This window comes from Leuresthes tenuis, unplaced genomic scaffold, assembly GCF_036924035.1.
Source record: "Leuresthes tenuis unplaced genomic scaffold, fLeuTen1.0.hap1 SCAF_24, whole genome shotgun sequence".
In the NCBI taxonomy this organism is placed as follows: Eukaryota; Metazoa; Chordata; class Actinopteri; order Atheriniformes; family Atherinopsidae; genus Leuresthes; species Leuresthes tenuis.
In genome coordinates, this window is record NW_027325378.1 from 3,362,321 (window position 1) to 3,386,193 (window position 23,873).

The 23,873-nt window shown below is 43.8% G+C and overlaps 1 protein-coding gene across 3 annotated transcripts in view; it reads left to right on the plus strand.

Moving 5' to 3' along the window:
- Positions 1-3,652: 3,652 nt before the first annotated feature.
- Positions 3,653-23,873, plus strand: part of gli3 (GLI family zinc finger 3) — a 92,702-nt gene continuing 72,481 nt past the window's right edge. For all 3 annotated transcript variants that reach the window (XM_072378659.1, XM_072378661.1, XM_072378660.1), the window contains exons 1-2: positions 3,653-4,064; positions 20,124-20,297. In XM_072378659.1, coding sequence (XP_072234760.1) covers positions 20,165-20,297 — 133 coding nt within the window. In that variant the 5' untranslated portion in view covers positions 3,653-4,064; positions 20,124-20,164. The remainder of the gene's footprint in view (positions 4,065-20,123; positions 20,298-23,873) is intronic.

The window sequence follows — 23,873 nt, forward strand, 5'->3', positions numbered from 1 at the left end:
GATCTAACAACTGATCCACATCTTGAAGCATGAGGTCATCCAAAATTCCCAAACAGCATGTTTTCTCTTTTACACTTAGAGGTATTTGGTCATGCACATACATTTGGAGTTATATGTATGTCAGAGATTTATGCCTCAACCCTGATGCAGCTGAGCTGAATGGAATTTATGAAGAAACAGGATGTAACAGAAACAGTGACTGCTCTTTTTCTGATTATTTTCTGTGTGGTTTGCCTTCTTAAACCAAATACAGATTAAGAGAAAGATTGGAAAATTTACAGGAAACAACTGACAACACTGCAGTTAAAGCATGTTAATCACTTAGGCACCAAATGCACGGCTCTTAATAATCCACTGTCAACAGTTTTTCTCTCTTATGCCCAAAAAAGGATGCGAGCTTTGCTGTGAAAAAGCCAGTTGTTCCAACAGTTATTTCCATTTTAACAGCTTTCGAAGACAGCAATAAAGTAGATTTAAAAGACAAATGAAGCAGATAAAAAGCAGCATGCATGTTTATCATATGTAAGCAGTGATGGGACATAAATTCATAAGAGATAATGCATTAAAGAGCTGTTTGCACGCATATAATTCAGTAACACATGCAGTCTGGAACCTGAGATGAATACTTTACTCATTGTAAAGTATTTTTATTTGTAAAGTAGTCTTATTTCTTGCTTTTCTCCCCTCTCAGCGTACGTCTGACTGAACACACTCTGGATATTCCTTCTCTGCTGTGAACACCACAGCAGCCTCTGTTTCACGCAGCCAGTGCATTTCTGCCGGACACATCTGTGTGGATATCATGATCATTCTGCTGTATCCATTTCACTGTGACATCTGTCCAACGGCGAAGAATTAAAGGCAGGAATCCAAATGCCTACACAACATTCTGCCAAGTATTGATTTACTGTTACTCGCATAACGTACGTGGATGAACTGAGCGCTACATATAATTTCGGTGAGGTCATCCGAAACTGGAAACGCGCTCTGTCACTCGGTCGTTTTATGAGAAACCAGCACAAGACGCCGAGGCTGATGTTGAACGCACAGCATTTCTTTCATATCCTTGACTGTAGTGTGAAACAAAGTGACAAAAGTGCATCAGCTATGGTGTGTGAGTGTGTTTTTGTGGGCAGGCCTGAGTGTCTACCTTAGAGAGCGCACCTCCCTGCCTGCCGATCTCAGGGTCTGGAACAAACAGTAGTTCCTTCTTAATTGGGGTGAGATCTGGGGCTTAAAGGGGGCCAAGAAAGGACCTGAACCTCTTTCTTTCTCCTCCAGAATCGCTTTGGCTGCAGAGGTGCTTTTGATGTGTGCTTTGGCTCTCCGAGTCCTACTTTGGAATATGTTCTTGGGAGACCATTGGTTACTTGCCTCCAGGCAGAATCTCAATCCCCAGGATCCTGGCCCTCTTTGATGAAATACTTTCGGGAGCCGCTAACCCCACTGATGCCCATGTGCACCTCCTCCCTCCTCCTTTACCCTCTTGTTCTCCCCCAACCCACCGTCCTCCCCCCACCTCCACCACCACGTTCCTTGGATTCTCTTTGAGAGATTCATAACAAGGACTTTATCTCTGTGTAGTCCAGGCCAGATGAGCACAGCCTGACAAACTGACAGGAGTATTAGTTGTGTCTTACAGAACACCCCTGTCTCCGCTCTCAGCCCGACTCCCTGTAGTCGCAGACATGAGCATTTTCCTTCCACTGATGTCTATTCTAACATAACCCATGAGCAGCATTTCTGTGTCTCTAAAAAACGTTAAATATGAACGCATTTTGTTGCATTTCATGGTTACTAAGTCATTTGCATGTGTGGAACAGACACAACTCCACCTCCTGTCTTGCGATTGAATATCTAAAAAAGCCGTTCACGCACAGCTTTGATAGTTTGCTCAACTTTGACATCTAAATCTATCTTCACAGAGTGACAAAGTAAGGATCGAGCATTTTCTTTGATGATGACAAAGACGTTGACGTCTCTGACAGAGAATCTCTGGCTCTGATTGATTATGGCTGTAATTAGTCAATACTGACTTTATCAGTGCAATGAACATCAGGAAAGTGGTCATAAAACCCCCATTAAAGCAATTAATGCCATTAGCTGATTGGCGGCGTGTCACAATCAGGACAAAGAGACCAACTGCATCTTGGTGGACTTGACCTCTCGACCACACACACTTATTCAAATCCCAGTTAAACGATTAACGGGTGATTTTACTTCCCAAACTCCCACCTCTGCATCGATTGGAACTGCACCCTAAAGACCTCTCTTATCACATAATTTCCCTGTATATTGATTATGTGTATTGATCACACCTAACCCTACAGGAGCGGCTTCCCTGTGCTTCACGGCAGCATTCGGTATCCCCCATGAGACCATTTTAGCCCTCATGAATGGACAGTTTGCAAGATATGAGCTAAATTGCTGAAAATGGGGTGCTTTTAATTGAGAGTAATACCTGCGATAAGCACCTGGAATTCTGTCTTTTATCTAGAAGAAATACACACTGTAGCCTTGGAACTTTATTTGATGGGAAAACCAACACAGAACAGCATGTTTCTTGCTGTTTTTTTAAAACTTTTGTGACAAAGAAGTCAGACTTGTGTGGAAACCAAAGTCTAACAAACTAGACTCCCTGTAGAGCTGTTGATGACTCAGATTCAGTCAGATAATAAAGTTGCAATCAGGGAAATAGTTTTCCTGAGTTATAACTATGATTTTAACAACAATATGTCCTCCAAATGCACCCATTTTGATATGAGCTAAATTGCTGAAAATGGGGTGCTTTTAATTGAGAGTCATACCTGCGAGGACCTGCATTTATTTGTTTTATTGAAAAGAAATACAGTTTAATCTTGCAACTTTATTTGATGGGAAAACCAACACAGAACAGAATGTTTTTATGCTGTTTTTTTTTCAAACTTTTGTGACAAAGAAGTCAGACTTGTGTGGAAACCTCTAACAAACTAGACTCCCTGTAGAGCTGTTGATGACTCAGATTCAGTCAGATAATAAAGTTGCAATCAGGGAAATAGTTTTCCTGAGTTATAACTATGATTTTAACAACAATATGTCCTCCAAATGCACCCATTTTGATATGAGCTAAATTGCTGAAAATGGGGTGCTTTTAATTGAGAGTCATACCTGTGAGGACCTGCATTTATTTGTTTTATTGAAAAGAAATACAGTTTAATCTTGGAACTTTATTTGATGGGAAAACCAACACAGAACCGCATGCTTCTTGCTGTTTTAAAAACTTTTGTGAAAGCAATTTAGACTTGTGTGAAAGGAAGCATTTACAGAACAAGCAGGTGGAAACCTTTAAGAAACTAGAATACCTGTAGAGCTCTTGATGGCCCAGATTCAGCCAAATAACCAAGTTGCAATCAGGGGAAATAGTTTCTCTCAGCAATAACTTTGATTTCATTATGAATGTGTCCTCAAAATGCATCCAATCAGTAACTAACTTGGACGTGTCTTTCTCTTCTTAGCGCGCCAAAGACTAAAATAGAGTTTGGTGTTGGTTTAAGCTCTCTTTCTCCAAAATGCTTACAGTAAGAAAGAAAAAAAGAAAGAAAGAAAGAAAGGGGTACACAAAGTAAAAAAAGGAGGGAGGCAGTGAGTAAAGGAGGGAGCAATCCGAAGGGAGGAGTCAAGCGGGGGAAGGAGCAGCTGGAGTCCCACACTTCGCCCACTCTCCTCTCGAAAAAACGCACTAAATGTAATAACAACTCCACGCGCTTCTCTGACGCTTATGTTGTTTTTACGCACATCGGTGGTCTGCTATCGGCAGATAATATCGGCAGGCTGATGGTGTTAGTACGGCGGTGGGTGAACACAGCAAACTGTGAGAAGGAGGAGAAAGACAGACAAGAGGAAAAACTCTGGCAGCGCCGTTTTGGAGTTGGAGCTGCAGCGTAAAAAAAAGAAAAAGAAGTCCCAGGCAACTCCAGAGGCACATCTGTAACTTAGGAAGAAGAGAAGAAGAACAGTAGAAGACGCATACATATTCTTAAGAAGACTAAAAGGCACAAATTTGAGGGGAAATTATCCAGGAAGAAGTAAGTAACCCATTAAAAACTTCATACACAAGCGACACAGAGTTGAATTTGCTGCGTTCATGTGTCTACTTTTGAAGTTTAGCGAGACAGTCAGACTTTATGAGGCAGCAATGGTTTCATATTTCAAAACGATGGAATTTCATACAGGCTTTAAACCGACTGCAGGGACTTCTTAGCTTTTGAAACAACGATGAAAGTCTCGTTCTCGGATCCAAAATCAGCCGAGAATGCATCTCGGAGCGTTACACTTGGCCCGCGTGCGATTAAGTATCCACTAAGCAAGATGTGCGTTTTAAAACTAGCTGGAAGTCGCAAAAACTTCTGCGCTTGCGGGGAAAAAAACATCATGTTCCGAAATGTTTTGTGGGTTTCGGAGGAGGCGAAAACTCTCATGATTCTGTTGAGCTTTTTTAACTTTAAGCGGACTTCAAACTTTATTGGAGCTTCACCCCAAGAAACGCGCGTGGGGGTGTGGTGTTTGGGGGGGAGACATGCATATTTATGTGCATGTGTGATCATATTTCAGCGCCTGTTATTGATTTGCTTTATCCCGTTGGAGTGCGGCAAACTTGCAGGAAGACTGAGTTTGTTCGGGCACTATTTTATTATAAATCTAAGCAAACTTGAACCTTTTGGCTCATCTTCATCTGTAACGTTCGCGCATTTCCAGTTTAAACTAACAAATACCCCTTAAACATAATGTCTTATATTATCTAACAAGTTAAAAGTTTTAGCTTTCATATTTTATTTTTAAATAAGGAATAAATTTGGAAATAAATATTTGCACTGCAAAATTGTTCAAAAACATATATTTGGCCCCGTGGTGTGTGTGTTTTTTTTTTGTGTGTGTGTAAAAAAGTGAAAGTTACACCACATCACTCAGATGACTCAGTTCTTTGTTTTTCCTTGTGAAGCTGGATTAATTCTGGAGTGTCTGAATTTTCTGGCGAGTGAATAATTCAGAGGTAGGAAATCACGCTGCTGACAATTTGAAAATCAGCCCTAAATGAAGAATAATTTTTCAGGACACATCACAGCGTTTGAGGCTCAGAGAAATTCAAGCTCACCACAGTGGGGTTAGTGGCCCCGCAGGGGTCCATGTGGGGACTGTTAAGGTATCCCAAGCAAAATGAAAAATGATATAAATCACTATATTGTAGGCTGACTCGGATTTGTATAATTGTAAAGCAGGTGGCCTGATCAAAAGCAGGCTTCACTGCAACAACGACAGAACCAAAGCAACACTTCGAAAAGGCATTTTCACACGGACCAGGCAGGGTAATAAAAGCAAAGAAAAAAATATCAGGGAACAGAAGTCAGTGTGTTCCTTTCAGGGGTCTCGTACATGAAAATGTTTGAGAGCCCCCGAGCCTCCACATGTGCAGATATTTGTTTGAAACTTTCCCTCCTGTCCTCGCCAGCTGTTCCACATTTTATCTGCTTGTCTGCTCTCGGGTTTCACACAAACGACGAGGGTCCGAGGTGCTCAACCATGCGGTGCGGCTCAAATCCCCCCCTTTTTTTCTGCTTTTCTTTCCTTTTTTTTTTGACACATGGCAAATTATTAAAGGAGATTTGACTGCCTTGAGACAGAGCGTAGAGTGAACACAGCAAATAAGATGTTTAACAAGTTCACACAGATGAAAAACTCCTTTTTATCTATTTTTTAGAGGAGGCTTCATCACTCAGCTTGACTGTGGGTTTTTTATTTTATGGTTTTAGTTACATTTACGCTTTAGAATTTAAAAGGACTGTCATATAAAGTGAATTTATTAATTCCCTTTTTTAAAATCTAATATCCAAGTAACATTCTCATGGATTAAACACTAAAAATGACTTAAAATAAGCAGAATGATCGTGCCATGGCCTAATGTAAAATGAAAAAATGACAATTTATCATTTTATTTGACCTGTTAATTACATATTTTTAAACTATAATGATAATTAAAAATACCATCATTAAATACCTCACCTAAATGTTATTGAAGGCCACGAATATGATGGCATCTCATTTTATTTTCACACCGCTGGTGTGTTTAATCAATATTCCACCTCTCATACATAGAAATATTGCACATTTTCCTCAAATCTGATATTTTACAAAATCATGCCACTTATAAGTAATTAGTTTAATTGCTGTTTCTGCACCAAATTGTGATATTAGTACTTTTTGCAAATATGTTATATGTAAAAAATAAAAATAAAAATCATGTTAAACAAGCTCCATGTCATAAATTTGTGACAATCTAATTGTGTGCACTGGATATTATTTTAACTCTAACTAATATCCAGCCGTACTTCAGACCGGGGCACCTTTACCAAAAATGGAATTTGTCTCATTATGATGCAGCAGCAAGGATGAATGCAGCAGTGTTTAAGATGCTAATCTCCTGGAATGAGATGCACAACTTAGAGCCATTCGTTTACTGTAGCCAGGAAATATGTATCATTGCCGCTCTGTGCCTCTCCAGCTCCAAGCACGAGGAGCAGGCGGGTGGATAACGTTCCCCTCTGCAGGAATCAGCCCCGTCTGATAGCGGCAGCGAGCAGTTTTATCTCAACTTTACGCACTTCCTTTAGCAACATTTTGCATATATAGTGACACTGGCCCGGGCCACCTGTGACCTTGTGACCTGGAAGAATAGAGGCTGTCATGTTAATGCAGGAAGATGACATCCTATTAGGTTTTGAGGTATGGCCCACTTCTTTCTTTCTTTTTTTAATTTTTTTTTATGGGCCTAGCATTCACAGCAGAAGGCAGCTTCTGTCCTCAGTCCTTTTACACAACCCTGCAGGAAGAATACCTGCTATCAGGTTTGTATTCAAGAGGCACTAATGAGCTGTGTTGTTGTGCTAATGCTGCGACCTGAGGGACTCAGAGAGGTGGCAAATGTTTTGTTAAAACAGGGGCCCTGTGATGGAAGTTGATTATCCTTAAGATAATGGGTTTTGTTAGTGTAATCTTGCTTATTTTGCAGGTTTTTTTTAAATGTCCTGCTTCTGGAGAAGATAAAGAAACCACACTGAGGTGTGAAAAGTGACATTTATCACAAGTTTAATGTCTGGAGAAATATTAACCACCGGACAAGTTAAGTTAAGTTTAAAGGGATTTTCTGGATGTTATGGTTAGCTGTTGCTTCCCTTGCATGTAGTGACTAGTGTAGTCAAATAGATGGGCCCCCAAAAGAAATCTTCCACTTTGATGATTTACTACTTTGATATATTGACATCAAATGAAGCAGCCACAGTGGGGAAAGAAAGAGGACAAGTCAGACGGAGGTAGTGATTGAGGGGGGAAAAAAAGGCCGTGCATGAGAGCGTGTAGAAATGTGTGCGTGTGTGAAAGCTCGGGCATAGATGGCGAACCTAAGGAGCGTCAAAAACGTCTAAATGCATTTGCGTATGAGCAGAGACAAGAAGGGGTCTTGGGCTGTGCGAGGGCTTCTCCTTGGCCTCCTAATCCCCAGGCCCAGCCATCCCTTCAGGGCATGCCTCAGATCTGACTCTCTGGCTCTCTGCGCGGACGAGCCAGCTCCGCCAGCAGATTTAATATGCTATGTGTTCCTGCTCCCCCGACTCCCCTCCACCTCAACCATCATTGTCCCTGAGCGGGACCCTCGCTCCCTGTTTCAAGGAGCCTGCTAAAGGCACCTTTCCAGCGGGGTGATGTCTTTGGATAAGGGAAAAGAAGGGATGAAGAGGGTATGAGACTCAAGATAGCAAACTGCAATTTTAGATATGTATATTACTCACATTCAGGAATTTTAATACACTTGGGGCTTTTTGCAAGCAGCAGTCACACACTCAGCTCTCCTCGCACCAGAAATGCAGGTGTGCACGTACATCCTGCTGCACATTCACGTTCATTCATGCACAAGTTTTTATTTTCTTTGCCCTTTACTTCACTTTAAAGCGAGCTTTCTTCATTTATACTCAGAAATGACAAATGGAATTAAAGAAAAGGTGGAAGCTCCGGCAGCAGAGCTGAGAGTGACGGAGCACATGTCTTTTCTTTTCTCCAACTGGAGCTGACAGTTAGCCTGGTCTCGCAGTGAGGCTCGTAAGATAACAACAATATAAAAAAAAGGAGGAGGAGGGAAGGGGGTGTTTGACAGCTTTACATAAGGCCTGCTGGAGGTCATGCTAAATTTAATTGCTTATATGCAGGTCTGCTTGTGAGAGCGTTCGTCTTCTTTTCTCACACAGAGAAAACGGTACAGGTAGCGCCTGCATGTGGCCGCCGCTCATCCCCTGCTCTGTTTGCCTTGACTGCTGTAAAAATGTCTTTAAGTCTGTGGTGTGAAGTATAGCAGCAAGAGGTGAAGTGCTTTTGGTTTGAGGCCCATCTGCTTGTGTGTAAAGTTGAGCGCCTAAACGGAGAGTTTCCCGGGTCTGCGGCTGTTTTTGCAGATGTGGTATTGTGTCAGCTTTGATGGGAGCCAGTTGTGGCATCCGTGAGGAGTTCTGGGCTTTCTTGTCCAATGTGGCGACTGGGAGACACATGAACTGGCCGCTCTCTGTGAACAATGATCTGTCACTTTCCCCTGCTTCTTGTAGTGTGCAGCCAGGCTACGTGTTTTTTTTGTTTTCCTCCCACTGGAATGATCCCAAATGAGCAACAAAAAAGTGTTTCTAAAACCAAACTCTTGTCCTCACAGTAGTAATTAAGTTATGTGTTGTCACGCAATAATGCTCACAATGCGAACCCCATATGTTTGCACCCCAAGCACATGCTGCTTGTAGTTCTCTTCCAGTGGGAGTTATCCCCATGTTTTGCTGCATTCTGGAGTGGAGGTCAAGGAGGTGCCTATTGTCTGAATGCCAACTGTAAATCCCAAGGTTAATACCTGAAAGAAGCACAGGCGCAGACATTCTCTATGCTCTCCAAACATGTTTTAGATGGCTACCTCTTCCCCTGCTTTACCCTTTAATTTCCGTCTGCTGTGGTCCTAGAGCAAGCTGGAGAAGGAGGGGGACTACTATCCCATATGAACCCCTCTAGTGTGTTCTTTTCAGTAATGAATGCTAACAGACCCTGCCTCTAATAATGCCTCGTCTTGGAGAAAAAAAAGAGAAAAAAACAAAACAAAACAAAAGGGCAACTCTACTATCTGAGCAAATTTCTGCCCCAACCTGAGAGAGCCCTCCTTTGACAGCGCAGCATTTGAAGACTAATGGTTTTTTCTCATGCAAAGCACGCTGTTTTAAGAGCTCGGGCCACGGAAAGAGAGGGGGCTGTGTTTTAACAATACTCTGCAGGGAGTGAGGAACAGGATTCGGGGAGGGGAGGAGGGGTTTGGGGGGTTTTTTTTGGAGGAGGAAGGCATGGGGTGGGGGGGGGGATTCCTCTCCCCTTTGCTCCTCAGACAAAGCCCAGTTCCTTTCAGAGTTGCACGGGGGTGGGGTGGGGTGTGTGGGGAAGAGGAGCAAGCATCCAAGAGTTGGAGTTCCTTGAAAGAGAAGGACTCGGGCCGCTTTTGATGACAGTTTGTCATCATGGCTCCTTTAACTTCCAGGGAAAATGTAGGGCTGGCCTTGCAGTGACAGTCCTGGAAAGAAGTGGGCCTGAGAAAATTTCTAGAGAAACAGAAATATTAACTTGTACACAGGGCCCCAAAACGGCTTTGGCTATTCCTGCCAGGCTGGTGTTTTTATTAAGAGGGGTCGACATGCTTTTGAAATATATCTTATTCATGAAGAAAGCCAGGTTAGACTTCCCAAAGAATTCATTATATTCCCCCAGATGCGGCTTTGCGGGTTGCTGCCGTCCCTCGGAGGACGTGGAGCGTGGAGCGCAACATTGTAAAGCCTCCCTCAGTGGGCATGGGAGTGCGAAGGGTTCCATTTGTCAAAGGTGCTAGAGTCTTTTTCCCTCCTCAACACTTTCCCGGCTCAGCCTCAAACTCATTGTCTGAGCAAAGGCAGGACATTAGTCACTGCAACACCGCGGGAGCCTGAGGGGCTAAGGACCAGTGCTCTGGAGCCCGGGTTGGACAGAGGGGAGGAGAGAGGGGAGGGAAGGAGCAACTGAAAAGGTGAGAGAAGGGCAAGAAAAGTGGAGGAAATGTGGGGTAGAGGGAAAGTGAGGAGGAGAGAATGTGTGTGGGAGAGGGAGGAAGACCATGGAGGGGGTTAGAGGGAGTGGAGTCTGTAGCTCTACCTCAGGGCTCAGTGTGTAAGCCCCTGTCTACCCCCCAAAGCTGCTTTCACAAAGAGATTTACAAGACAGGTCTTCGGTGTGCTTTGCTGCCCTGCATTATGAGTGAGTGAGTGTGTAAACGTGTGTGTGTCTTGCAGAAATGGACCTTTCTCCACTTGATTTCCTTTTTGCATCACATATGCAAGAAAGATATTCACCCAAATTTACCAATCCAGGCAGGTCAGAGCCACAACAGCCCCAGCGGAGCAGTGTGAATAACCTATTCCCCCTGGTGGCAGTCTGAGAGTGTGTGTGCATTCATGTGTGAATGTATTTCACAGATTCTCACATACAAGGGATCCTGTTAGCTTTTGGAATTATTTATAAAGCCTGGCTTTTGTGTGGCGCCCTAAGTCCCTGTCTCCTCCCATTACTGCCTATGACTCTACCTGGGCTTCCTTCAGCCCCCAAATGCTCCCTCAGCCACCCTCCCAGCTGAAGGAACCCAGTTTAGAGTTACATCTAAGCCCTTTACTGCTACCACAATCATTTTCTTTCGCTGTATATAAAACGACTAAACAGTTTTTGTCCTTTTGAAAAACATTGGTAGACAGAATCAGTGGAGACAGAAACACTTTGGATCGAGACACAAAGTTATACAGACCCATCCCATATGGTCCTGATTACTCTGTAATCCAGGAAAGTTTTCCCCCTCCTTGTTCTTGCACGGAACGAGACGGGGTGAGGGTTTAGTGTGTTTTAGATGGTTTATGTTAATGTTTGTCCTTTATTGAAACAAGCTGGAATGTGATTATAGTCCCTCTTGCTATATATGAGCGCTTAACTGCTCCAGTTTCCCATCTCCCTCTGGCATAGAGATCAATGCAAACTAGCTAACGCAGGGTAATAAGCTATTAGTACACACATTGTTGGGGAGATTTACATGCATCGACCGTCGAACTGATAAACTAGGTTCCGTATCCTAGAGGTAAGAATTATTGTGCGTGTGAGTGATTATCCGAGCGAACATCGAGTTAGAGAATGTGTGTGTGTGAAGCATTGCTGGGTGATCTCCTCCCTGTGACTGCCAGACCTGTGTGATAGGTGCCAGATTGCGTAGCTGGGAGCCAGGTTGTCTCTGCTTGTCAGGAGAGCAAGGTGGAGGAGGGGAGATGTGAGGATGATTACCGTACACTGTTCCTCTGATCTGATTCATCACTAACTGTCTCTCCTGCAAAGGGTGAACTTATTATCCCTGTCTCAACTTCCACCGTGGAGCCAGCTGCTCACCATGCTTCCCAATTAACCCTAGGCACCCGTCAAACGCTCCAATTAAGGCCTCCTCCTCCTCCTTATGAGTTTGTTTGCCGGCCCGGCTCTGGTTGAGATGGCACGCAGAGGTGAGCGAGTGAGCCGTTAAGTGTCGAGCGTGTTTGCTTAGCAGTGGCGTTACAGCTCCCAGATTTATTTGAGATGCAGTTGCTAACAGCTGAAACAAGTAAATACACCCAGATGTTTGGCTTCCTCACAATCAAGTTGGCAGGCCTGAGGGTGCTGCCTGTCTAATGACAGCTCCTCACGCCGGGGATTTTCAAGGGGCCATTTTGTGACTGTGCTCTTTGGAGTTTATGGGAAGTTTTTCTCTGCAACTCTGTTTATGGCGTCTCATTCCTGTGTTGTGTGGTGTTATACTGTCTTGAGTTTCATTGCGGGCTTCTTCCAAATTCAAGCCTTTCAAAAATTGCAATATTCAGCTGTGTGTTTTTGATGCATTGATTTCTGATGAGCAACAGTGTGCATCCATGTGTAGGAGTGTTGCTGTAGGTGGGATGCAGGTTTGGCAGCACTTCTGAGTCCTCTGAGACCGTGTGTGTGTGTGAAGCTCCCGTGCAGGGGGATGGGGGGCTGTGTGGCTGATATGAAAGTGAAGGGAGAGAGTTGTCTTCCTACGCCGCCGTGGGGAGAGCCGTCAGGGTGCTGGAAGTCTCTGGGACTCCCTCTGTGCTCCTGCTGTCTTTGATCTCACTCCTCCGCTGTGCTGTACTCCATACTACTCTATAGAACACACTCACCTGCTGTCAATCCTGCAACACAGACTCGCACTTCACAGATGAGACTCTTTGCTTGTGTGCTCCACTTACAGACCGGCGCAAGGTTAAGCGCACCTACGCACTGTGATTTGAAGCTCTTCCTCAACAACTTAGGGATAAAAACTTTGGAAACAGCAAAATATCACGATTAGAGCCACAAATGCTAATTATTTACAGTATCCAGTGATATACTGTACTTATAAGCTGAGCAGTCAGTGCAATGTATGACTCCAGAGTCCACGATGACCCTTTAAATAGATCGTTCAGTCTGATAAATGGCCCAAAATGGAATGAGTTTAATAAGATATGAAACAGAAAACAGCTTCAAAGATCTGAGCAGCTGGAAGCAGCAGTTTGGCATTTTTCCTTGACGAGAAAATATAATTACTGCAAAATAATTGGTAATTTGCCTCCTGTTAGTTTAAGACCGGCGCAGCCACATTATGCGAGTATCCTCTGTGCTGTTCGTCTCTGACATGCTGAATTCAGGTGCTGACAGATTGACATTTTAAGGTGTTTTTTCAGGCCTTCTGATGGCAGATGCAGAGAACGGGTGGTTACAGAAAAATCATCCATTTCTGCATATGTGGAATGTGTGACCCAGCAGTACCCTTTTGGATCTGTTCCCATCCACACAGGAAGTCTAGCATTAAAGCAATTCTCTTCACCCCCCCTCCACTATTCTTTCTCTCTCTGCATTCCTTCGACTGACTGTGGCACATTTCAGGACAGCTTCATTCAGCATTCCTTTACATCCCAACTTGTTTGCCCTCCCTCCTCATTTTTTCACGTCTCCCCCCCCCCCCTTCAAGTCCGGTTTTATCACGCAAGAGCCAAACAACAAGACAACTTCATCTCATCCAATTTTCACCACTTTAATTCGGTTTAAATGGCACGGCTGCAGGGCTGGGTCGGGAATTAATAAGAGCCAATAAAGCTCGCCACTGGGGCATCGAGGCCAGTCCTTAAGTAAACATTATGACTTCTGGAGGGGGGATTCAGGGGCAGCACTTGATGAATTGTGGCGGAGCTTGGAAAGGGCTAATTTCTCACTTAGCCGTCCTGATGGGGCTAGCTAATAGGCCTTGCTTTGCCTGGCTGATTGTCTGCTGGCTTTATTATTGTGCATTATCGCGCTGCCCCCTGGCTGTTTTTAGTGTTCGGCCCCGGAGACGCCGGAGCCCGTCATTAATCACAAAGTGGCACTGACTCATTCTGCTTCAGCACTCATTCCAGTGACACAGTGGGATGAAGGAAAGGAAAGAGACATAGAGACCAGCAAAGGAAAGCACTGCATGAAATATATAGGAGGCACAACTGAGCTGAGAGAAGAGCGCAGTAACCTGTAGCTGTACAGCTCCTGCATTGTGTTTAGCAGTTCGGTTTCCTCAAACAGCTCTACTCTTGATTATACACTTCTGTCGAAGGCACAGAGGATAAGTGGGGTGTATTCCTCTGTTTCCTGTCAAAGCCATACCTGCCGCCACTACTTTTACACGGGACCATCCATCTGCTTGATCCCTGTTTGAGTGCATGTGTGAGGAGGAGACAGAAAAATGTATGTTTGTGTGTGAGGTTTTCATCACTACAGGAATGTCTCTTCCCTCGGGTCCTTTCTCTTATTTATCTTCTGCACGCAGTGATTGCACTTGCATACAGAGAGGCGTATAGAGCAGCTGATGCATCCTCACCTATACACACAGAGCCTTTCCACACACACTCACACATACATGCGTTACACAGGAATTGTGCTTTCAAGCAATGCAGCCCACGGTGTAACATGTAGTCTTTTGCTCTGAGAGCGCGGCAGAGAATGTTGTTGTCATGCTCTGGTTGTGGCAGCGTGCAGGATGCCTTTTAAAGCCTTGCATGAAGAATTCCTTAACAAACACAGAACTGTTTTCACTGCAGTTGAGAGGCCCTCTGACACAGGATACAGATCCCATTCTCCTGTGCCTTAAAGTATCTGCCATATGCAGGGGCTACTTGAATGGAAAACCTAGCTAAGAGTGGCTGCTGCACTCGGAAGTAGTTATTCTCTACAAGTGAATTTGAATTAAGGAAACTTTTGAAAGTTCATGAAACACAGAAAACTTTTGCAGGAGGAGATTCTCTTCTACTCAAGGGCTTTCATTACATGTTGTAAAAGTAATAGGTTGCTTTCTTTGCTTTGGCCTTCTTCGCTACGTGGCTGAATAAGTATATTTTCCTTCTTCTCAAGAAAAAGGAGAAATGTCTGATCAAACAAAGGCTCTACATTTTAACATGGGAAGAGTAGAGGGAGCACTGGAAACCAATACGGCATAACTGGGCCACCGCAGCCACAAAGCTGCCTGCATTATCCATTGTCTCAGTCGTCACAGCCCCACTTGTGAAAAAACAAGTGGCTCATGAACAAATGCAAAGTCAAAATATATAAATAAACAAGCTAATAAGCAGGGGGCTGTGGGGAGAAGAAGCAAGACTTCCATTGTGGCGCGTGCTTTATTTTCCCCTTATCTACTGGGTAGGGAGTGCAAAAGAGGCATCGTGTAAGCATTATGATTACATCGTGTGGGTTTGTTACACGGGAATGTAAGATGCACTCGGCTCATTCTGCTGTGCAAGACACACGGTCCCTCACCAGCCCTCCAAAGCATCTGAAGTGGAGAGGTCTGAGGGACCAAGATGCATGCAAGGATAATCTCATTAGTTGCGCTGAAAGCTACTCATGGGCTGTGTTGTTGTGCTGTTTGTCCCTGAGAAAAATAATAAAAGCACTCTTCATTCCGTTTTCAAATATTGTGTTATGCATTGGTGAGAGCAGCCTTGGTTGGCTGCTGTTGTTGTGCTATTAAGTGTGTACCTATAAAAGCAAGGCAGATTATGTCTGTAAATTCTTACTGCTTTAAACTGATCGGTGAAGATAAACTTTTAGTTTTACAATGTAGCCGTAAAAAGTTGGAGCATCATGGGAGGATGGTGTTAAAGACATGTAAATGACTAACGATCTGAACAGCTCAGTCATGTCACATTACACAAAAGGTTGAGGAGATCTTGCGCTAAATCCGTTTGCATGTGCATATCTGGCAGTTGATATGTGTGTGTGTGTGGCAGGGTGTGACTAATTCCTGCTAAATGGCCTTTACTTGAGGGGCCGGTCCCCATCAGCTGTAGGCCAGACTTAGTGCCATCTGGGCACAATGTTAGGTTTTGCTGGTGAATGGGAACCACAGCCACAAATTCCCAAATCCCCCTCCTTCCCCTTTGCCTTCCAGGGCCAAGGGCAAGCCATAAGTGTAGTGTTGAACGCTGCATGGAAACCTAAGTGTGTGTGGTTTCCTCTCAGAGCTATTGAGTCTGGGAACACCTCCTGAGTGGGGATTTTGAACCCAGCTCCTCTAAGTACCAGCAAGCACTTCCACTATCTCCTTAAGGAGTTTCATCCCCTCCAATTTGACTTCACCCCGTGGAAACACGTGCATAGCAAGCACATTCTGTTTTATTGCTAGATTCAGCTAATCTTGCTGAGGGGCTTAGACTCTTCCTCCTCCTTCTTCACCCCTCAGTGTTTTAGTTATTCCAGCTGTGAAGGAGCCCTTAATATTGTTGGCGTAGCTGCGAAATGTGCAAAACACACATTGGACACAGAGGAAAACATGTGCAGGCATGCAGGGGCGCAGTGAGGTGCACGCAGATGCATGCATGCATGCATAAACACACACACAGAAACACACTCGCTCTCCTCCCTTTCTCCATTCATTTGCTCCCTTATCCCACTTTTGCTCACAATCTCCCTCAATCGTCTACATCTCCCATCTCTCCCCTCCCCTCGAAGTCGCCGCGCCGCGGTGCATTTGTGCAGCGTTGATAAGCCTAAGATAGCAGATCTCGGTGGTCGCTGATGTAATGATGATGAATGCTGCGGTGCTGCCATTCTCCCCCTCAGGGGGCCCTCGACACTGAACAGTCGCCCTAATGAAATGAACACAAATACAGTACCCCGCCGGTGAGGGGGGGTTACCAAATCTAAGAAGACACTTCAAGAGTTTACATATAAATGTCTGCCAGTTTCAGAAAGTGTGTGTGCCATGATATTACGCATGTGAAGGTGAAGACTCTAAATAACAAACAGCAGTGATTTTTTTTCTTCTTTTGATATCATTAGTACTTGTTTAAGCTTGCAATAAGAGAGAAAAACAGCTTTTTTTTTTCCTCCGTCAAAGGCAAAAGTTTATTTTTGTGTTTCACTTTGATGTGTGCAATTTGTAGATGACTTTCAACTCAGAGCCTTTGTCACCAAGGCGTATAATTTATGTTAAATTGATTTGCTTAATGTGCTTATAAAATACAATTTTTGATTTTTTTTTTCCGAGGGAGCAGTCTGAATTGTGCTGTTTTAAACCTGCTTAATCGCCTCCCTTTTCTGTGTGGAAGGATTACAGACGAATAAAGATACACCCTGTTTCTCTCTTCTTTAATTGGGCATAGGACAGATATTTCACAGAGAAGGCATTAATATCAAATTACCAGTTATTCTGTGTAACAATAGCATCCAGTGCATCACACGCAGAGTTATAAATGGGCTGTGCCAGGCCTAAGTGACACATACCGATTGTTTGTTCTGTGCTGCCTCATGTAAATGTAAATGGCTTGTGGGTAGTGTGTGTTTGATCTCAGTGGCGAGGGGTCAAAGAGCCAAATGAAAATTGCATGTCGCTCAGAGTTGTTCCGTTAGGAGGCAGAGTCCTCAGTCAGTAAAATGTTGTCATCACCGTAACATAGAAAGAAGAGCCTCCATGTTGGAAAAGTTTGGCGGGTTTTTCTCAGAGCTGGACGGGACAAAAATGAGCAACACGACAAACGAAAGCATAAACAGGAACATCTGCAGGATTGGGTGTGGGCGTCCAGGTCAGAGGGATTATGGGTGAAAAGGTCCTGCTTTTAATTGCTGCTTTGGAACTGTGGCCTGCCTTGTGAAACACAAAAGGCCCGTCAGACACGCTTCAGTGGCTTGGACTTGTGAATGTTTGCCCAACCAGTGGAATGCCCCGCTCTCTCCTCGCCCCCTCTTCAATTCAAGCCCCAATCCTGACCCTCATATTTACGGCTCTTTAAGCTCTTTTTTTCCCAGCCTGACTCACCTGGAGGCGATAAGAAGACACACACATACATGCATGCGTTCTCCATACGCTAAGCACGTTAAAGCTACCCAGCAACAGCTGTAAAGCAGCTTTTTTCCCTTGTTCCTTCCCTCTTCACTGCTTTTGCTCAAGTCCAGTCACTGGAATGACGTCATGACAGTTTCAAACGGGGGGAAGTTTTCTCTCATCATGTTTCAGGTTTTGTCAATGAGTGGTTCAGAGGATCAGTCAAACAGACATGAAAACAATCATGCATCGCACATATTCTAACGATTAACTCACCAGAATGGCAGAAACGCCCAGAAATGAAGGCAGCCACTCTATCAAACACATGCAGAAGTGATTTGAGATGATATCTGTGCAAGTAGGACAAAAATGTCTTTGGTTGGGTATGACTGCTACACATGTATTCATGTGGGAGTGATTAGAGGACAATCTCTTGTTTAATTCTGTTTTGATTGGTAGGGATGTAATTGCATTGTTTTTTTTTCCCTCTCTCTTTACCCCCCATTTTTTCTTTTTTTTTTTGCAAGCCCGCAATTGCTTACAGATGTTGTTGTCGGGTCAGAACGGATGACAGACTGTGGTTTTTCAGGGGGTTGGGAAAAAAACAAACAAAGCGCGCAGTGTTTGTCTGAAGTTTACCCCTCAACACTTCCCCCTTGCCTTCCTTCCTTGGGGAGTTAGTAAAAAAAATCACCCCCTCCTCTCCCCTCATAGTCTCTGCAGCCTTACTCTTTTTGCATTCTAGCTGACTTTACTGCCTTTGTATCCGTGCATGTTTATAGAGTGGCGGGCAATTAAATGGTACAGCTGGGTAATTTGATGGTTTTTACTGTAAAGAAAATGTTTGTCAGACTAAATATTTCCACTAGTTATCCATAAATTATGGAGTCAAAGTAAAGACTTTGCATTGGACCAAATGAAGCTGTCCTGTACTTTGTATAAATAAGCAGTTGTGGTGTATCACCATCCGTAATCAGAGGACCTCCGTGACCTAGATAGAGTTGAGCTTGTAGCTGGCCTCTGAGGTGCTGAACTGAGCTACATGTCTGCTAGACTGCTGGCTGAACCTCTTCTTAAACCACAGACAGTATTAACTTGAACCACCTTTATTCTTTGAAAGAAAAATTGCCCGGCACCATGATATTCCCAAAAGGGCCTTCAAACAGCCCTTGTTTTTTCAAGACTGTGAATGTTTCTCTCTCTGTGGTATCCCCTTAAGGTTTCTCCTTTCTCGCTGGAAAGACGGCAAGAGTGGGATTATCAGCATATCCACAAACTGCCTTTACGTCTATTCAGAGATATAAAACCTTGTCAGGATGTCCTGCCTTACCCTCTTTATTGAGTTATCTTCTTCTTCTTCTTTTTTTTTTAAAGAAATCAGAAGTTTAGTTGAAAATAAGATCAGCTAAGTTTTGGTTTTGGATATCTAACGCAGTTAGTGCAGGAGGAGATCTGCACCCTGACAAGCAGATCAGAGCCCGGCAGGTTTGAGTTAAAATAAGTCAGGGTCAGCTTGTGGATTGACCCATGCTCTGCTCTGGGCATCGCAAAAAGGGTTGAATGGATCCGAGGTTTTCCTCACAAGGTTCCCAGAGCAGAAGTGTTTCCTTTAAACCTTCAGTTGATAAAGTGTTCAGCTCAGATTAACATAAAAAAATGTGACGCACAATTGAAATTGATCATTTATATGATGCCAGTGGAAGAGTGCAAGATTAATCTGAGAATATTAATAAGTCTCTTTCAGTCAAAATGTCTATGTAGGTTATTTGTTCATATCCTTAAGTATATCCTTAAAATCTTTCTTGCTGTTGTAACCGTGTGAATTTCCCCAATGTGGGACAATAAAGGGAAATATAATCTAATCTAATCTAATCTACCAAGACACAAAGTCCTCAGAAGACATTAGGATTTGGGTTGGTGGGGCACTTTCAACCATACACATGTACTCTAAACTCCGGGTTAGGAGTAGAAAGGGTTAAAAGAAGGTCATAGTTAGGGCTAAAATACATTCTTTTTACAATGTGACAATAGCCTTCATGGACGCTTTTTTACCGGCTGCCTTTTTTTGCACGTAAACACAGCACTTTATAACAAAAACTGTCACTTCCTGGTTGACCTTTGGCTATAACATCCATTGGTTAAGGGTAGAAATCAAAATGACTTGGTTAGGATTAGAAACTATTTTGACATATGATTATATTTGACATAATGTTACCGTTATGGACGCCATTTTTAAACCTCACACCAGTTGAAGTTGCATATTCTTCTGTTATAAATCTATAAGTTGTTTATGTCTGCATGAACATATGGTTTATAGGCACATTTTGGGGAAGAGGAATCAACATGCCAATCAATACCTATGTTGATAAATTAACCTTATTGGAGAAAAATGGTGCAACTTGATATGAAAATCTGAAAATACTTAGAATTAACATGTGAAATGTCTTCAGAAGTTGCCAGCTGTGATTTACAAGTCATGTTTCTTGTGGCTTGATGATGCAGAATGAAAATATCATTTGTTTGGCCAAAATATGGTCGGCCTCTGAGAGCAGATGGGACTGATTGAGGCTGGGATCCGTGACTATGGCGGGCCAAAAGTGCGAGCACGTTGGCGGTGTTTGTTTTCAGAGGAAAATGTTGTGCTCTCTGATTCGTCTTGTGCTTTCGTCTCACTGCTTTTATCTGCTTCTTCTCCCACAAGTTACTCCGTCTCCATGAGGTCTTGAGGAATGAACAATCGCCATGGAAACCCAGTCCCAGGCCAATTCAGCAGCTGAGAAGAAGAAGAGGGTGGAGACCATTGTGGCTACGAAGGGCTCATCAGCACGCAGTGACATCAGCGAGAAGGCGGTGGCCTCCAGCACCACCTCAAACGGTACATGTCGCCTCTAAAATAAACGAATCCCAGTGGGTCATGATGTCATCAGTCAGCTCAGGAGGGTTACGGCCATGTTTGGAGAAGTTGGTCCATTTGTTGGCTTGCTTGTTGCTAGACAACTGATTTTAAATGACATTTTTTATTCCAGAGGACGTCCAAACCTGTTGGAGCTTTTAGCCGCAACAGGTCACCAACCGTCACTCAACCTGTTTGAGTACAGGGGCCACTGATCTAATGGGGCCCAAAGACAGTTTCTCATCATGTATTCATGACTAACTCACAACAACACAGTTAAAAGACTTGGGTTTGACCAGATTCTCTGCTCTCATGGCTCACCACGGGTCCAGCTCACTGGTAGAAACTTTGGCATGTTTACACAGCAGTGTCTTCAACACATGCTATTAAAAGCGGCTCAGAGTTTGCAGCTCATTAAGCTTGTCGTCATCCAGCCTTTAAATCTCAATTCTGTAGATGGAACGAGAAATATTAGATGACATTTTTTAAATTTTTTTCAATTCTAGAAAGCTTGGGAGCATCAAGATTAAGTCACAACAAAACCCAGAGTTGAGATCACTAGAGCCAAAGCTGCAGCTGTGCTCATTAGCTGTGAGAGGATTTGAAAGGTTTTGAATATGGAGACTTGGCTCTAGAAGCCGAAGCTGGTCGCTTTACAGAGTGTTTTCTGACTCTGCCGATGTCAAACTCTGTCATCCTAAGTGTTAACGGGAAACAAACAGTCAAGAGAAAGAGTAAATATGTTGCTGTGACTGGGCCTCCATATGGGAGTTATCACAGGAAGTGGGTAAGGTAATACATCCTGGAGCATCTTGGGAACACTCTCACTCTTACTCATTCCCAGATGGCCAGAGCGGTTTTATTCATTAAAGAGGCAGAAAAGAAGAAAAGTTAGTTGTGAAAACGCATGGATGTAATTTGGCTCAATGATTGTGGATTTTTCTTGGTAATGTCCTGGTAATTACAGCTCTGCACAGCACATGGTGTGTTTTGACAACTTTGCCATGTCAGAGGAAAATGTTGCGCTCCCTAAAATCTATAGTAGTCTCATAATGCAGTTGACGAGGGGAAGGATGAAACTTATCTGCAGAGAAAGGTCCTTTTAGTTCTTAATCTCAGTCTTGGAATAATAAGATTGCTTACACATTCTTTGTGTGGTTATAATTGCAGCACATTCCCAATTCGCCCCCAGAACTCATAACCTCTTATCAGGTGTAACCCTACACTGGCCTCAACTTTAACCCTCGTAGCCCCTTCCCTGCTGCCTCCATCCAAACAAAAGGTAATTGTGAGCAGCTGTGGAACCCCAGCGACTGGTTCTTCTTAGGAAGGCCCAGTAAAATATTTCCCCCCGTCAAGCAGAGTAGCGACCCCTGATCTCAGCAAAGCAGAAACCCTGCGGAGCACCCTGCAAAACCGTGCTATGATAAGTTGTGAAAAGTGGAAAATAATTAGGAAGGGCAGGTGAAGTGGTGGATGTTTAGCTTTGTCCTTCCAGAGTAAACACGATTTGGAAGTGGGATCAGCTTGTGAACAGGTTGTGATCTGATCAGGTTTATTGTGGTCTGAACACATGTACTACAGGGACACATCTTGCCTCTCTTATGGCCTAAGTTAGTTTCGTCCAAGCTGAGTAATTATTGAGTCCGGGTGGAGAGTTCCCACATGGTTGGCTAAATGGTGGCTTCATCCTGTGTGCCATTCATCTCTGCGCCCCCTCCTCTCACAGAGACAGCTCAAAAGAGCCGACTGGGCCACAACAATACTGTGATTGGTGCTCTTTAGGAGGGGTTTCGGGCTTTTGGGGGGTTCTCTCCCCTCCAATTCTCATCATTTGGCAGGCAGGTGGACCACAAAGTCTCCTGATTCTTTTGTTGAGTCCAGCGATTTTAAAAAGATGTCCATGTTCCTTGGCTGAATAAATCTTGTTGTCCTGATCTGTTGTTGCAGATTTTATAAAAAAGAAGAAGAGAAAAATGGGTTTTTAGACGGTTCTGCATAGAGCACAACTGGAAGTTCCTGGAATTAGTTGGAGGGAGACATAAAAAGTGGAGGAGATAAACTAAAACTTACGTTGGAAAAGCATCATGGAATGCTGTGAAGAAAGTTATGAAGTGGGAAAGCTGGGACCTTTTTATGATTATGCTTAAAAGGGCAAGAGGAAAGGTCTCAGAGCCAAACAAGTTAAGCCTTAAAGTGCAACAAATGTTTGGGTTTATGTAGGTTACCACAGAAATCCCTATGAAAAAGGATAGCGTGGCTAAAGTGTTTAAAGTAACCTGAATGCATTGAGAAAAGAATCTCCTTATGGGCAAAGAAGGAAGAGGGACACATTGAGGGGAGGGGGAGATAGGAGAAGAGTGAGGGGCCACCTTCTTTTTAGGCAGCCATTTGAATGATCAACAGTAAATAGAGGGAAATGTCATCTGACAGAAATAAAGTTCCCGTTAACAGCGGGGATGGAAAGTAATTTACAGATACGCTGTCCCCGCCATCTTTGTGCCTCCCAGATAAGGTTTCATTTCAGAAATGGATAGGAGACATTTTCACTTACGGGCCCCCATTCTGGGACACCTGTGATAACAGCTTGTGGACTCCTAATTGAAAATGGGTTTCAAAATGGATTTTCACTTTTCTTCCTCCCTCCCTTCCTCCCCCCTCTCATGACTAACCCCCCCTCCCTCTATCCCCGACAACACCCAGCTCCATCCCTCCTTTTTTTCCCCCTTGGCGCTCCCTTGTCGTTGGCAGTATTGGAAGGACAGGGAGGGAGAGGGGAGGAAGGAAGGGAGGGAGGCTTTGGGTGAAAATGGAGCATTGGGAGCGGATCATCCCTCAGCCCGTGTCACAGCTTTGACAGCTGCATGATCCGTCTTATTAATGAAATCATTGATCACTTGATGGGACTCATAATCAACTGTTTCTCCACTGTGTCCTGCCCCATCTCCTCCTCCCTCCACATGCTGCCACCTCGGCTTTTCCACTTTTTACACCTTGTCACTCCCCTCCTCAAAAAGATGCGCCATATGACTATGGAAAAATTCATAATAAACACATAAATTAAAAAGAACACCCAAACACAGCCTGACAGTAAATGCTGATGGCGTCTGATTTGAATTGGAAAATGCAAAGAATGTGTGTTCTCGTGCCATTTTCTTTCACAGGAAGCAAGCTAGCTGGTGGTTATTTTAAGAAATTTGCTTGTGGGTCACAACTGCTAAAGGGTGATCTGTGTCATCTGTATTTATGCTGTATTTATTTTATGGGAAGCAGAGAGGAAAGCGAGGGCCCCTTCATGTTACCCTTCTCTGCCTGTTGGGGCTAATGAGAGAGAACTGATGGAGGGATAAGGGACCTCATGGGAGCTCTGACTGGCCCATGGGTCAAACAGTACAATGGAGGAGGCGTTATAGAGCCTGACACACAACCTCACACAGGAAAACTGGCTTTCAGTGTCAAAAGACCTTTGTATGATGCAGACATAATACACAGAAATGTGGAAAAAAAAACTTATGCAAGAAGAAATGCAGAAAAGGGGGGGGGGTGCAAATTTCACCA